The 16110-nt window shown below is 44.0% G+C and overlaps 2 protein-coding genes across 2 annotated transcripts in view; one reads left to right on the top strand and one right to left on the bottom strand.

Annotated features, from left to right (window-relative positions):
• LOC132767726 (zinc finger protein 665-like) overlaps window positions 1-16110 on the bottom strand; it is a 147481-nt gene that overhangs the window by 117185 nt on the left and 14186 nt on the right. The window lies entirely within an intron of this gene.
• Window positions 112-7860, top strand: LOC132766099 (zinc finger and SCAN domain-containing protein 23-like). The gene is made up of 4 exons (XM_060760456.2): window positions 112-345; window positions 4614-5445; window positions 6119-6251; window positions 7009-7860. Exons 2-4 carry the CDS (start codon window positions 4684-4686, stop codon window positions 7680-7682), a joined length of 1569 nt encoding a protein of 522 aa, XP_060616439.2. The 5' UTR covers window positions 112-345; window positions 4614-4683; the 3' UTR covers window positions 7683-7860.

Below are 16110 nucleotides of genomic sequence, written 5' to 3'. Positions count from 1 at the left end.
CTCCCACAATTCCTAACAGCCTATGGCTGTTAGGAATTGTGGGAGTTGGAGTCCAAAACACCTGGAGGGCCCAAGTTGGCCCAGGCCTGCTGTATACACTGTTACAGAGATATATAGCAACATCCAATGCAATCCTGGCCCACTCTTCCTCAAGCTTCAATTTGTCACTGGCATCTGGAGGGTTAAGATCAGCGAGTTCCTGGGAGGCCTTGGCTGGAGCGGCGAAGCGGAAGTCGCGTGGCTGTGCGGGCGTGAGTGTTCCGGGGTAGGCCGACTTCCGGTCTGCTGCCTTCTTCCGGAAGTTGTGTAATCCAGGAAGTGCCATTTCTTGTGGAGGGGTTTCAGGTGAGTCTAGGGAAAGGAGAGAGGGAAACAGGGCTCCAAAATTGGGACAGCAATGAAGCAAGGAAGTCAGGAAAAGCTCTTCTTGTGGGGGAGGAAAGAAACTGAACAGGAAGAGCATCAGTTGTAGTCAAATCGACTTCTAAGAGGCCCAGGGGGCATCTGCACTGCAGAATTAACCCACTTTGATCCCGCTTTGTGTCACCTTGACTCAATACTGTCGAGTCATGGGTGTTGTAGCTTCCCAAGGCCTTTAGCCTTCATTGCTGAGCCTTCTCAAGCTACAAGAGAGGAGATTCCACCTGAACATGAGGAAGAACTTCCTGACTGTAAGAGCCGTTCAGCAGTGGAACTCTCTGCCCCAAAGTGTGGTGGAGGCTCCTCTGGAAGCTTTTAAGCAGAGGCTGGATGGCCATCTGTCAGGGGTGATTTGAATGCAATATTCCTGCTTCTTGGCAGAATGGGGTTGGACTGGATGGCCCAGGAGGTCTCTTCCAACTCTTTGATTCTATGATTCCTCAAGCTACAACTCTCATTATTCCTTAGCATTGTGTCTTGGTATTTTAAACTGGGTTAATTCTACAGTATAGAACAGGCATTGGCCAACTTTACCCCCTCAGCCGCTTAAGCACCCCTGACAGATAGACATGGCAGTTAAAATAGTGTCAAACTGCATTGATCCCACAGTTTTGTTGTTGTTGCACCACGACATAGAAACAGACTGTTAAAGAAGTCATAGCAGAGGGTGTTTCTTTATTATTATTATTATTATTATTATTATAACTTTATTTGTACCCCGCTAGCATCTCCCGAAGGACTCGATGTGGCTCACATAGGCCGAAGCCTCAAAACACAGTACAACAATACAATACCTAAAGCATATTAAAAACAGTTAAGCAGAATAAACAATAACAGTAACAATACATCGAGACACTATTAAAACTGGGCCGGCCAGAGTAGTGGGTACAGGATTAAAAGTGCTGATGTGGCGGGAGGAATATAGGATTATAATATAAGTGCAGTGTGCAGTGATCTTAGTTCTACTAAAGTGCCAATGTAGGGGCCTGTCTAAGATCTTTTGGGAGGGAGTTCCAAAGTCGGGGGGCCACCACAGAAAAGACAAACTTGGGCCCTGCAGGTGTTTTGGACTTCAACTCCCACAATTCCTAACAGCAGGCTTCTCAGCGGTGGCCCCTCGGTTGTGGAATGCCCTCCCCAGGGAATTAGATCAGCCCCCACCCTCTTAACATTTCGCAAAAAAGTTAAAACCTAGCTATATGAGCAGGCTTTCCCAAACGCAGTGTAGCTATTAAACTCTGATCTCGGAACAGTTGGACAACGTGACTGGACAATGACTGGTAATGAAATGCAGAGGACTTATGGTTTTTATTATGTTTATTGATATTAATTGTAATGAATTTTTTATCCATGTTAAATGTTTTTATGTTTAAATTATCTTTGTACTGGGTTGTTGTAGGTTTTTCCGGGCTATATGGCCATGTTCTGGAGGCAATTTTTCTCCTGACGTTTCGCCTGCATCTATGGCAAGCATCCTCAGAGGTAGTGAGGTCTGTTGGAAGTAGGAAAAATGGGTTTATATATCTGTGGAATGACCAGGGTGAGACAAAGGACTTTTGAAAGGTTGGGGCTAGCTGTGAATGTTTCAGCTGATCACCTTGATTAGCATTCAATGGCTTGGAAGGGCCTGGGGGGAATCTTTTGTTGAGAGTGATTTTATGTGCCTGTTTGTTTCCCCTCTGTTGTTCTGCTGTTGTAATTTTTGAGTTTTTTAATACTGGTAGCCAGATTTTGTTCATTTTCATTGTTTCCTCCTTTCTGTTGAAATTGTCCATATGCTTGTAGATTTCAATGGCTTCTCTGTGTAGTCTGACATAGTGGTTGTGAGAGTGGTCCAGCACTTCTATGTTCTCAAATTTGAGTTGCCCTGCCATGAGTTGCCCTCGGGCTGAGAATGGCGGTATAGAAGCATAGTAAATAAATAAATAAATAAATTGTGGGAATTGAAGTCCAAAACATCTGGAAGGCCGAAATTAACCCATACCTGATGTAGAGACACCCTCTGCTATGACTTCTTTAATAGACTCGGTTTCTATGTCGTGGTGCAACAACAACAAAACTTTATTTATATACTGCTCTATCTCCCCGAGGGGACTCAGAGTGGTTTCCAAGTAACATCATCAATACATACAAAGTGAACAACATAGACATAAAATTATGTGAATAACATAGACATAAAATTAGACAATGGAAGCATAAAAAATCACAATAGCACATATATATTTAAAATAATCCTGCCTGTTCAAGGCAATTTAAAAGGCAATGGTTTTCAATGTTGTTTCGCAGCTCTTTCCTGCTCCTACCAACCAATCGCTGGAACTTGAAGGGCGTGAATCGAACCCTTTCTCCTTTTAGATCTTAATCAGGGCTTGTGTTTAATTAGTTTTTGTTACATCATCCAGAAATTTTTGATCACCCACCTTTGCTTTTGCATTGTTTAATTATTGACTGTCAGCTCTGCCTTATGACGGGCCTTGAAGGAGGCACCTCCCTGAGTCAAAGTCATCAACTATCCTGAGGTGCATCTACACCAGGCATGGGCAAACTTCAGCCCTCCAGATGTTTGAACCTCAACTCCCACAATTCCGAACAGCTGGTAGGCTATTAGAAATTGTGAGAGTTGAAATCCAAAACACCTGGAAGGCTGAAGTTTGCCCATGCCTGATCTACACTGGGGTTATTGCAGTTCGACACTACTTTGTCATGGCTATCTGTCAGGGGTGCTTTGATGGTGTATTTCTGCATGGCAAGAAGTTGGGCTAGATGGCTCTTTTGTTGTCTTCTAATTCTATAGCTGAGTTAGATTTTTAAAAATTGGGGTTTGCCCCTCCATTGCTCTAACACACAGGTCACCTTTCTTCCCCAGTGACTTCACAGAGGGCCACTTCATCTAGCAGCAACCTTTGTGGTACAAATAGACAGACATACATACTTTGACTTTTATATATACAGATGGCACAATCAAGTCTTTGCGATTGAAGAGTGGGTGTCATGACTGAGGACATTCTGATGTTCTGAAATACCACCATAATTTCTCCATGACAGATCAAGGGCTGAGGAGGAGAGAAAGATAACCCCTGGGCATCTGGAAAGCTTCTCATAGGAAAGGGCTGATAAAAATGTTTGAGTGGAGGACTGGTGGGAGTTGCTTTGGCCTGAGTTGTCATGGCTAGAAGTGAGGGGAATTTGGAATTCAGCAGGTAGAAAACTAGAACTTTCTCACAAAAGCTCCATTAGCTGTAGAAACCTAGGCAATGACAAGCTATTTCCAATATTCTCTTGTGAGTGGCCTAATTTTGCTGAAGTGGTTCTGCAGTACTGTATATACTTGAGTATAAGCTGACCCAAATATAAGCTGAGGGTGGAAAATGCAGCAGCTACAGGTAAATTTCAAAAGAAAAATCGATACCAATAAAATTACATTAATTGAAGCATCAGTAGGTTAAATGTTTTTAAATATTTACATAAAACTGTAATTTAAGATAAGACTGTCCAACTCTGATTAAATCATTACTCTAACCTTCTTCGGTGTAAATGTACTTCCAATAATAATAAAGAGATTAAAATAATGGAAATGTAATAATAACTAATAATAGAGTAAAATAATAATAGATCCAACTCAAAGACTCTGGCACAAGCCAGTAAAAGTGGTCCCAGTGGTGATTGGCACACTGGGTGCAGTGCCTAAAGACTTTGGCCTGCACTTAAAAACAATCAGCATTGACAGAATTACCATCTGTCAACTGCAAAAGGCCACCTTGCTCAGATTATTTGCCGGTACATCACATAGTCCAAGACACTTGGGAAGCGTACAACATGAAATCCAATACAACAGCCAGCATAGTGATCTTGTTTGCTGTGTCCATATCTTGTTGTGTATCAAATAATAAAGACTAAAATAATAAATGTAATAAAAATTAATAATAAAGTAAAATAATGTAAATTTAATAATAATAATGAATAAAGTAATAAATGTAATAAAATAATAATAACAGAGTAAAAGAATGAATAGTAAAAGAATAATAATACTGAAGAACCTAGGGATTTTATGTTCCCTACATTTTTCCTTTCTTAAAGATCCCATATGAATTAGTTCAAGTAGAAGTGTAGCTTTGTGGTGTTACAAACAGGGGAATGATGCTTCCTGAAACTGCAGACAATTTTCTCATGTGTCTCCAATCCTTCTGTCTCAGGGCCTTTGATTCTGGTCTTCCAAATCGTGAATTCTCTTCTTGCGCCCCCATTTTGTCCGTGAACCCTTCCATGCAGAGAAATCCACTAGGGATGAAAATGGAGGAGCCACGCCAAGTCGACCCCAAACCCACAGAAGGATTGGAAGGGGCCAGAAAGTCTCCACTTGCCGTTGAGAGGAACTGCATCCGTGAATTCCTCCAAAAGATGCCGGCGCCGCAGATCAAAGAGGAGGCCGACGAAGGTCTCATTCAGCGCTGGGAGGTCCAGTGGCAGGACTTCCTGAAGGAAGTGGAGTCTCCTTGCTCAGGTTGGGGACTCCCGCCATTGCCGGAGGAGCCTGCCCCATGGGACGATGCCAAGGCCTTCCTGTCCTCCTTTGAGCATGTGGCTGAGGCCTGCCAGTGGCCCAGGGAGGAGTGGGTCACCCGGCTCCTGCCGGCACTCCGTGGAGAAGCGCAGCAGGCTTTCAACCGGCTGGAAGCTCGAGACAGAAAGGATTATGGGAGAGTGAAGGTGGCCATCTTGCGAGGGGCTGCCCTCAACAGGGAGAAGAGGCGCCAGCACTTCAGGCACTTCTGTTACCAGGAGGCCGAGGGGCCCAGAGGGGCTTACGGTCGGCTCCAGGATCTTTGCCACCGGTGGCTGAAGGTAGAGAAACACACAAAAGAGCAGATCTTGGAGCTGCTGATCCTGGAGCAGTTCCTGACCGTCCTGCCTCTGGAGATCCAGAGCTGGGTCAGGGAACGAGGCCCCGAGACCTGTGCCCAGGCAGTGACCCTGGCCGAGAACTTCCTCCAGGTCCAGAGAGAGGTACAGCGACAGAAAACTCAGGTGGGAGAGCAATATACACACACTGAGACATGTACACACAGAGAGGTCAGACCCTAAGACATATAGACAGCTTGAATATCTGTAGGCTTGTCCACTGTGCCCTGCCTCATGTACACAGGAGGAATTGTTGGAGGCTACAGACAATGCTGTTGCTGTTGCCCATTTTTGGTCAAAAGATAATTAGCCACCTGCGCACCTTCTGTTTTTATCAGTTTTATTCTAATTTATGCAATGCTTTTGATGCGAAATAAATAAATAAGCTTGAATAAACCCCAAAACCATTTCACAATCAGATCTCAGTCCCTAAGACTGCCTGAATATGTCCCAAAACCTATTCACATACAGAGCTTGGTTCATAAGACCAGCTTAATAAACCCTAAATGTTGTTCACGTAGAAAGCTCGGTCCCTAACACTGCCTTAATAAGTTCCAAACTCTTTGAATGTATAGGACTCCGTCACTAAGACAACCTGAATAAACCCTAAGTGCTATTCACATACAGAGCTTGGTCCCTAAGATTGCTTGGATTAACCCCAAATACTGTTCATATACAGAGCTTGGTCTCTAATAAGCCCCAAGCCCTATTCACATACAGACCTTGGTCCCCAAGACCACCTGAATGAGTCCCAAACCTTGTCCTTCTACCCTGAAAGAGATTTTGCCTGTTCTTCCAGGTCACGCCAGCCTTTGAGGAAGTGGCTTTGAGATTCTGTGATCCCGAAGCTGCTCCATCCGCCCCAACTGGACACAGGCAGCTAACCAAGGAGACCAAGCAAGAGGAGGACAGTGGCGAGGCCATCTTGATGGGTGAGAATATAAGATAGTAGATTTAAGAGTGACCCCTGAGACTACCTGGTTTGGCCCTGGCAGGGATCTCAAATCTTCAGACTTCCCAATAGATGATCTTACTTTCTTATTGTACTTTTGTCTGCTGGGGCTAGCTGTGAATGTTTCAGCTGATCACCTTGATTAGCATTCAATGGCTTGGAAGGGCCTGGGGGGAATCTTCTGTTGAGAGTGACTTTATGTGCCTGTTTGTTTCCCCTCTGTTTGTTTCCTCTCTCTGCTTGTTTGTTAGAGAGATGTAGTGACTGGTGTTATTTACCTCTCTTGAAACCTTAAAAGAGATGGGTGTTAGAATAGCTCGGACCCAGTTCTTTACCTATTAAGAAATCCAGTTATTACTTATTATTGTAAATAAACTTTTTGTGTTTTTTTTTAAAGATTGGACTCTGCATGTTTGCCTCCTTGGCTCTGAATTCTTTACAGCCACATCACCCGGCACTTCATGCTCTGCTCGCTAATGAGCTGATGCTCAACTTTGGTATCCTGTTTATGTTTTTGGATGCTCTGCTTTATTTTAGGGTAGTTTCCCCTAACAAATATGTTTTTCAAGGTACTAGAAATCATCGCTCATTATATTGTTAAAGTAACCACTCCTATTTGCTCTTTTATTTTGAAATGATGCCTTCATCCCACTGTTTGTTTCTTGTCTAGGCAACTGCATTATATGTACAGTCATCCCTCCAGAAGTGATTTTTGTCCTGTTTTTTTTTCTCTCCAGGTGCTAAAGGGTGGATGACTATAGCTGAAGGAGAAGAATTTCCACCAGAAGCTTCTGAGCAATTGGCACCCCATGGGCCGAGTGTTTGGCGCTCAGCAGAGAATGCCCCTCAGTTTTGTGAGCAGAGAGCCATTCTAGGGAGTCACCTGGAGCTCGGGTCAGGGCAAGAAGTAGATCTCTCTGTCCCGTTGGGGGGACCCTTCCAGGACTTGAAGGAAGATGTGTTCCAGCGGAGGATGCACCCTGGTAAGAGACCAAATATCTACGGTGTGCTTAGGAAAAAGTTTGGTCAGAGCCCGAGCCTCATTAAACATGAAAGCGTCTACTCAGGAGAAAAGCCCTTCAAATGCTTGGACTGTGGGAAACGGTTCAGTCAGAAATTCCAGCTCATTGGGCACCATAAAAGGTGCGAAAGCGAGAGGCCCCACAAGTGCCCCACTTGCGGGAAGCGCTTCTCCCGCAACTCCTACCTTAATACTCACCAGAGAATCCACACTGGGGAGAGGCCCTACGAGTGCCTGCGCTGCGGGAAAAGCTTCAGCCAGAAAGCTAACCTTAACACGCACCGCAGAATCCACACGGGGGAGAGGCCGCACGAGTGTCCCGTGTGCGGGAAGAGGTTCTCTCGCAACACGTGCCTTAACAGACACCAAAGAATCCATACGGCACGCTAACCATACGGAGGCTTGGACGATGGTGGTGGTGGAGGAGCTGCTTCTTGTAGAAAATCAGTATTGCCCTTAATTCGTGCCCACTGATTCCCTTTAGTCAGAAATGTCATGTTTTTAGGCACTGTAGAATGCAGGAGCATTCTGTCACTAACACAATAAAGAATGTCCTCCATTCCTTCCACGGCTGTTTTTGGTTTTTTAGGGAGGGGAACCATTGGATGCATACTGCCATGACCTTATTTCTTGGTTTTGTGTGAAACCAGGAAATTAGGCAATGCCTTGGATCTGGCCTGTGTATATTTGAAACAAGGGCGAGGGTTGCCATGGAAAAGGCAGCAATGAAGGGGAGGGGCCAGTGTGAAGGATAAGAGAAGTGAGGGAAATAAACTGGCAGTTGGAATTTTGTTGCGTTCCCTAATGCATGAGACCAGGACACGGAGCAATGGATTCAAATGGCATGGAAACACTAGGAAGAACTAGCTGACAGTAAGAGCTGTTTAACAGTGGAATATGCTGCCTCAAAGTGTGGTGGAGTCTCCTTCTCTGAAGATTTTGAAACACATGCTGGATAGCCATCTATCAGGCAGGATAGGGCTGAATGTCATGACCTTATTTCTTGGTTTTGTGTGAAGCCATGCCTTGGATCTGGCCTGTGTATATTTGAAACAAGGGTGAGGGTTGTCATGGGAATGGGAGCAATGAAGGGGAGGGGCCAGTGTGAAGAATAAGGGGTGTGAGGGAAATAAACTGGCAGTTGGAATTTTGTTGCGTTCTCTAATGCATGCTTTTGAATTAAAGCCTTCCAACTTTGTTTGTGAGGTAATTATATCATGAGAAAGCTACAGATCCGGACACATACATACATGCTGCTAGAGATTGTAGCTCATGTGCTGCAAATGAGAAGTGGGAATCCTGGAGTCGGGCTGTATCTCGAAGCATTCTTCATAGCTGACTGCTGGGGCTGATAGGAGTCACAAATAATTTCCACCTCTGCTATAGGCCTGTGTATCTTTGAAACAAGGACAAGGGTTGCTATGGGAATGGGAGTAATGGAAGAGAAGAGCCAGTGTGAAGGATAGGAGGTGTGAGGGAAATAAACTGGCAATTGGAATTTTGTTGCATTCCGTAATGCATGCTTTTGAATTAAAGTCTTCCAACTTTGTTTGTGAAGTAATTATTTCACGAGAAAGCTACAGATCCGGACCCACATACATGCTGCTAGAAATTGTAGCCCACGTGCTGAAAACGAGAAGTGGGAATCATGGAGTTGGACTGCATCTCCAAACATTCATCGTAGCTGAGTTCTGGGGCTGCTAGGAGTCACAAATGATTCCCACTTCTGCTATAGGCAGAGGACTCATTCTTGTTGCTAAAGACTCTACTCAATGAAGCCTGTCTTAGGGTGAAGAGAAATAGTAGCATTTTCCACAGCCCAATAACTTATTTCATATGTTGGGTTGCTATGAGTTCTTGTAAAAATACAAGAAACATATAAAATATGTTGTCAAAGGCTTTCATGGCTGGAATGACTGGGTTGCTGTGAGTGTATTGGGCTGTGTGGCCATGTTCCAGAAGCATTCTCTTCAGACATTTTGCCCACATCTGTGGCAGGCATCCTCAGGGGTTGTGTTGGTCTATATTTTGTTGTGCCAGTTGAAGCACTAGACTGTTCTGGAGGGTCTAGACAAGTGGTTCTCAACCTGTGGGTCCCCAGATGTTATGGCCTTCAACTCCCAGAAATCGTAACAGCTGGTAAGCTGGCTGGGATTTCTGGGAGTTTTAGACCCACAGGTTGAGAACCACTGATCTAGAGTTTCTTGGAGAGATGCTTTCTTAGGCAAACATCTCTCTATTTCTTGGATTTTCTCCTTTCACAGATGTCATGCACTTCTAACCACAGTAAATGTGGAGGACTGAGAGTTGTGACATCTCATCTTGCCAACATGACTTTCAATATCAGGTTGTGGCGCAGCTAGCTGAGAGCCAGCTGCATTAAATCATTACTGACCGGGAGGTCATGAGTTCGAAGCCAGCCCGGGTCAGAGTGAGCTTCCAGCCATTAGTCTAGCTTGCAGTTGACCCGAAAGACAGTTGCATCGGTCAAGTACGAAACTGAGGTACCGCTTTATGTGGGGAGGCTAATTTAACTAATTTATGACACCATAAAACCTTCCAGCAGCGTGCAGAAGAATGAGGAAGTACTCCATCAAAGGACTCGGTATCACAAATGGACGGTAAAGCAGTAGCTCCTCGTGTGGCCAGAATCGAGCATACCCTCATGAAGCCAGAAAAAGCTGGAATGTTAAATTGCCTCTGTGTCTGTCTATATATGTTGTATGTCTAATTGGCATTGAATGTTTCCCATGTATATGTTCATTGTAATCTGTCCTGAGTCCCCTGCAGGGTGGAATATAAATACTGTAAATAAATAAATAAATAAATAAATATCTACCAAATACTGGATTTTTACACATAATTTTATGCCAGGAATGTACCTTTTCAAGATTGGAGCCTCCAGAATTCCCCAGCCTTGAAGGGGGCCACTATTAACTATGATGTTTGGGAACTTTGGGAGCGGTAATGAAGAAGTAACACTTCCAAACTTTTCTTCAAACTTGTCTTTATAAATGTCAGCCCTTGTGAGGGGGAAGTAAGAAAGACAGTTGAGTTGCATGAGGCAATGCAAAGGAGGAAGGGTACAAAGAAACCACAATACTCTCAATGCAAAGAGGGAAGGGGACGAAGAAACTGCAATACTTGGGACTTACCAACAGCATCCTCCCCACTCAATTGCCAACTCAAGATTGGCAGAAGATGTGTAAGGTAGGCCTCTATAAGGTCCAGCCATATGAGAACTTCTCATATTATTTCTGTGTTTCTGTGAGATCTTGAATCTCATGGGATGCCAAAAGGCCAAGACAATATTGAGATGGCGATCTAGAACTATTGAGAAGTGAGATGTTTATTGTTGTGAGCTCAGAGTTGGCACAGAGAGGAGGAAGAGAAGCTGCCCAACTCCAGCCTTTGGTGTATAACGTGAGACCATTGTACTCCATACCAAATGCTCAAGGGTCCATCTGTCATGACCCTACTCACATTGATCAAAATACAGGATTTGAAGCATATGGGACAAGATTTCCAGCCCTTAAATTAAGTGGTGTTCAAGATGAAACAGGACACTTGGGAATGCTAAGTTCAATGGGAATTGATGAAGCCACCCCTGAAAATGTGGTATGTGACACACTGATAGCAATGCTACTTGTCCTGCTTTGAACTAATATTTGTAAAGTTAGAGGAAAAGTGAGGGACATTTGGCTTCCCTGATTACTGGTTAACTGAGAGTTTACTGAATTCAAACAACAGGAAAAGAGATTCCACCTAAATATTAGGAAGAATGTTATGATGGGAAGAGGTCTTTAATAGTGTCAAAATGCTGCTTTGGAGTGTAGTTGACTCTCTTTCTCAGGAGGACTTTAAACACACACGGGATGGCCATCTCTCTTGGAGTGCTTGGATTGTGTCTTCCTGCATACAGAAATGCTGGAACACTCTCACAACTACCATGTCAGGCTACATAGAGAAGTCATTGAAATCCACAAGCATGTGGACAATTTCAACAGAAAGGGGTAAACCACAAAAATGAACAAAATCTGGCTACCAGTATTAAAAAACCTTTAAAATTATAACAGTAAATAAAGAACAAAACTCAAACACAGGGGAACTCCAGACAAGAAACAATCAGGACAGCCAATCACCTCTCAACAAATGATTCCCCCAAGCAGTAACAAGCCACACCTAAAAACCATCAGGCCATCAAATGCTAATCAAGGTGAACAATTGAAACATTCACACTTGACTCCAACAGACAAGCGTTCTTTCTCCCACCCTGGACATTATTCCACAGATATATAAACCCAATTTTCCTAATTTCCAACAGACCTCACAATCTCTGAAGATGCCTGCTATAGATGCAGGCGAAATGTCAGGAGAGAATGCTTCTAGAACATGGCCATACAACCCATAAACCTACAACTCAGAATAGATTTGGATTGGATGACAGCCGAAGTGTCTTCCAACTCTAGGGTTTGTATGTGATCTCGGGTGAGTGATGGATGGCTTCGTGTCCTTTGCCCCAAGTAGTTCAATGCTACAGGTCAGCCCTGCTTTGGGGACAGTGTGGACATCCCTTTCTCTTCCAGTAAAGAAGATTCTAGAGATGCAGAAAAGGTCTTCCCCTCCCAGAGGTACGTCCTCTTTTCCGGTTTGCTATTCCATCCCACCCGTGCCCCACATTTCCTAGACCAGTGTTTCTCAACCTTCCTAATGCCGCGACCCCTTACCACAGTTCCTCATGTTGTGGTGACCCCCAACCATAAAATTATTTTCGTTGCTACTTCCTGATTTTGCTACTGTTATGAATCGCAATGTAAATATCCAATATGCAGGATGTATTTCATTCATTGGACTAAATTTGGGGAAAATAGACCTTGTCATTTGGGAGATGTAGTTGCTGGGATGTATAGTTCACCTACCATCAAAGAGCATTCTGAACCCCACCAACGATGGAATTGAACCAAACTTGGCACACAAAATTTCCACGGCCAACAGAAAATACTGGAAGGGTCTGGTGGGCATTGACATTGAATTTAGGAGTTGTAGTTCACCTACATCCAAAGAGCTATGTGTATTCAAACAATGATGGATCTGGACCAAACTTGGTACAAATAGTTAATATGCCCAAATGGGCACACTGGTGGAGTTTGGAGGAGATAGACCTTGACATGTGGGAGTTGTACTTGCTGGGATTTATAGTTCACCTACAATCAAAGAGCATTCTGAACCCCACCAACTATAGAATTGGGCCAAACTTCCTACACAAAACCCCCAAGACCAACAGAAAATACTGTGTTTTCTGATGGTTTTTGGCAACCCCTCTGACACCCCCTCGTGACCCTCCCAGGGGCCGTGACCCCCAGGTCTAGACTGACTAAACAAAGAATGCTCCGTGTAATTAATTCTCAGACTCTCTATATTTTATTTTTTATTTCTTTTTAGAAAAGCACCCACCCACCCCAGATTTTTGGCCCATGTATACAGTCAACAACAGAACTCATAATTCTATTCTCAGCACCACAATTTGTAAAGCTGAAGGGAGCAATCACATTCATAGAATCCTAGAATCATAGAATCAAAGAGTTGGAAGAGACCTCATGGGCCATCCAGTCCAACCCCATTCTGCCAAGAAGCAGGAATATTGCATTCAAATCACCCCTGACAAATGGCCATCCAGCTCTGCTTAAAAGCTTCCAAAGAAGGAGCCTCCACCACACTCCGGGGCAGAGAGTTCCACTGCTGAACGGATCTCACAGTCAGGAAGTTCTTCCTAATGTTCAGATGGAATCTCCTCTCCTGTAGTTTGAAGCCATTGTTCCGCGTCCTAGTCTCCAGGGAAGCAGAAAACAAGCTTGCTCCCTCCTCCCTGTGGCTTCCTCTCACATATTTATACATGGCTATCATATCTCCTCTCAGCCTTCTCTTCTTCAGGCTAAACATGCCCAGTTCCCTAAGCCGCTCCTCATAGTGCTTGTTCTCCAGACCCTTGATCATTTTAGTCGCCCTCCTCTGGACACATTCCAGCTTGTCAATATCTCTCTTCAATTGTGGTGCCCAGAATTGGACACAATATTCCAGATGTGGTCTAACCAAAGCAGAATAGAAGGGTAGCATTACTTCCCTAGATCTAGACACTATGCTCCTATTGATGCAGGCCAAGATCCCATTGGCTTTTTTTGCCGCCACATCACATTGTTGGCTCATGTTTAACTTGTTGTCCACGAGGACTCCAAGATCTTTTTCACACGTACTGCTTTCAAGCCAGGCATTGTCCCCCATTCTGTATCTTTGCATTTCATTTTTTCTGCCAAAGTGGAGTATCTTACATTTGTCACTGTTGAACTTCATTTTGTTAGTTTTGGCCCATCTCTCTAATCTGTCAAGATCGTTTTGAATTCTGCTCCTGTCCTCTGGACTATTGGCTATCCCTCTCAATTTGGTGTCGTCTGCAAACTTGATGATCATTCTTGAATGCTTTCCTGTAAAGCTGTAGTTCCCAACCTTTTTTTGACCAGAAACCACTTGACCAAGGACCACTTTGACCAGGGACCACTCTCCAACATTAGTATCAAAAGAGTTACAAATCAATATTTGGTCAACTTTAGATTCGGTCTGGTTATTTGGGGTGCTGATTCAGAAAATTGCATAGGATAGACCACATCAGCTCTAGTTTCTGATACAGAACATATGCCATCCAGAAGTCGCCATCTGCTCACCCACAGAAAGCCATATTTAATAATCTAGAGCTGATGTGGTAGTAGTAATCTTTCGTGGGTAGTCAGCCTCTCCCCTCCTGACATCCCTATTGCCTTGGCACTATAAGAGGGTTTCGCGAGACCTGTCACTCTTGTAGTCATGTGGTTTTAAGGTTACTGGTGGTCCATGAATGACAGGTTGGGAACCACAGCTGTAAAGAAAATGAGGGTTCAACCAGTCCATAGAAAACAGGCGCATCCATTGCAAGCTGTTTATCTACCTGCAAGGATTTATTTCACAGTGGGGAAAGCTCCAAGCTGAACAACCCTCCCTCTGCAGCCTGACATGGCACAGTCCAAGCTAAGACTCAGCACTTGATTCTGCCCTTGTGTGAATGTTGATATTAAAAAACAAAACAAAGACAGGGTAAAACATAGAACAAAAAATGCACGAAAAACATATCTTTGTCTCAAGATCCAGGACTTCCAATGCATTATATTTTCTGGCAACAGAAACCCTAGATTTTGAAGAATTTAAAAACAAAACTTTGCCTGGGTTGTTGGGAGTTTTCCAGGCTGTCTGGCCATGTTCCAGAAGCATTCTCTCCTGACGTTTCGCCCACTGTCTGGCCATATTCCAGAAGCATTCTCTCCTGACGTTTCGCCCGCATCTATGGCAGGCATCCTCAGAGGTTGTGAGGTCTGTTGGAAACTAGGAAAACTGGATTATATATCTGTGCAATGTCCAGGGTGGGAGAAAAAAGTCTTGTCTGCTTGAGATAGGTGTGAATGTTGCAAAAAAAAAAAAAAAGACTTCCGGTTGGAGCTGAGGAGAGAAAGTCACATGAATCCTCGGCTCCGTGCATTGGAGAGAGACGGTCAGGGGGGAAAACATATCTTCACCACTCAAATTCCTCATCTTCAGCCGAGGCAATTAGCCACCTTGATTAGCATTTAATGACATTGCAGTTTCAAGGTTCTGGCTTATTACTGCCTGGGGGAATCCGTTGTTGGGAGGTGATTAGCTGGCCCTGATTGTTTCTTGTCTGGAATTCCCATTTTTGAGTGTTGTTCTTTATTTATTGTTATGTAAAAAATACTGAATTTATTTACTCCAACCTTAAAAACTATGGCATAGACACTGAGAACTGGGAAGCCTTGACCCTTGAGAGCTCTAATTGGAGGTCAGCTGTGACCAGCAGTGCTGCAGAATGTGAAGAGGCACGAATGGAAGGCGAAAGGGAGAAACGTGTCAAAAGGAAGATACGTCAAGCCAACCCTGACCCAGACCACCTTCCACCTGGAAGAATATGAGGATCAAGAATAGGGCTCCATAGCTACGTACGGACCCACAACCAAGTCACTACACTTGGAGGAGCATCATCCTTGGGCTACGAGGGATTGCCTATGTAAGTAAGCACGTAAGTACGTAAGTAATGATTTTAGAGGGTTTTTTAAAAAAAATACTGGTAGATAGATTTTGTTCATTTTCATGGTTTCTTACTTTTTGTTGAAATTGTCCTAGTTTCCGACAGACTGTAGAGGAGAGTCTACTGAACAAGTCAGTACCTGCCACATACCAGTACTGCCATCTGCTGAGGAGTTACAAAGGTGGAGGCATTACTTTTCATTCAACCCTTGTAGCGATGAAATCTCTGTGAGGGATGCGGTAACTTCCTCTTTAAAGGTATTTTTATTGCCCTGGCTTGTTGGCCATGTGACCATTCTCCATTGCCCTCTCCATGCTTTTGTCTCCCTTCCCGTGAGTACGTATTTTGCTTTTCTCCAGGCAAAATGTAGCTGCATGGATACTTTTCATATTTTATCTTTTTGCCTTCCTTAGAAGATGAACTTAGTAAGCTAGCTAGCTCCAATACCCTTCTGAGGATGCCTGCCATAGATGCAGACGAACTGTCAGGAGAGAATGCTTCTGGAACATGGGCAAACAGCCCAGAAAACTCACAACAACCCAGTGATTTTCAGAATGGCCTTCAGCTAGCAGCACTCCTGCTGCTCAAAGGTAAGGCAGAAGTTTTAAAAGCCAAAGGAATTAGAGACAAGTTTTGGAGGCTTTGAGTTCTAATTCCCAAATTGGAGGAATTTCCCTTCTCCTGCGGAATAGT

This window comes from Anolis sagrei, chromosome 2 (assembly GCF_037176765.1).
Source record: "Anolis sagrei isolate rAnoSag1 chromosome 2, rAnoSag1.mat, whole genome shotgun sequence".
In the NCBI taxonomy this organism is placed as follows: Eukaryota; Metazoa; Chordata; class Lepidosauria; order Squamata; family Dactyloidae; genus Anolis; species Anolis sagrei.
This window is presented reverse-complemented; position numbering and strand designations above follow the sequence as displayed.

Excerpts from the sequence above, each read along its gene's own strand:
- LOC132766099 (XM_060760456.2), top strand. The coding sequence starts at position 4,684 with ATGCAGAGAAATCCACTAGGGATGAAAATGGAGGAGCCACGCCAAGTC. Across the intron at positions 5,446-6,118 it reads TACAGCGACAGAAAACTCAG|GTCACGCCAGCCTTTGAGGA; the intron begins GTGGGAGAGCAA and ends CTGTTCTTCCAG. Across the intron at positions 6,252-7,008 it reads TGGCGAGGCCATCTTGATGG|GTGCTAAAGGGTGGATGACT; the intron begins GTGAGAATATAA and ends TTTTCTCTCCAG.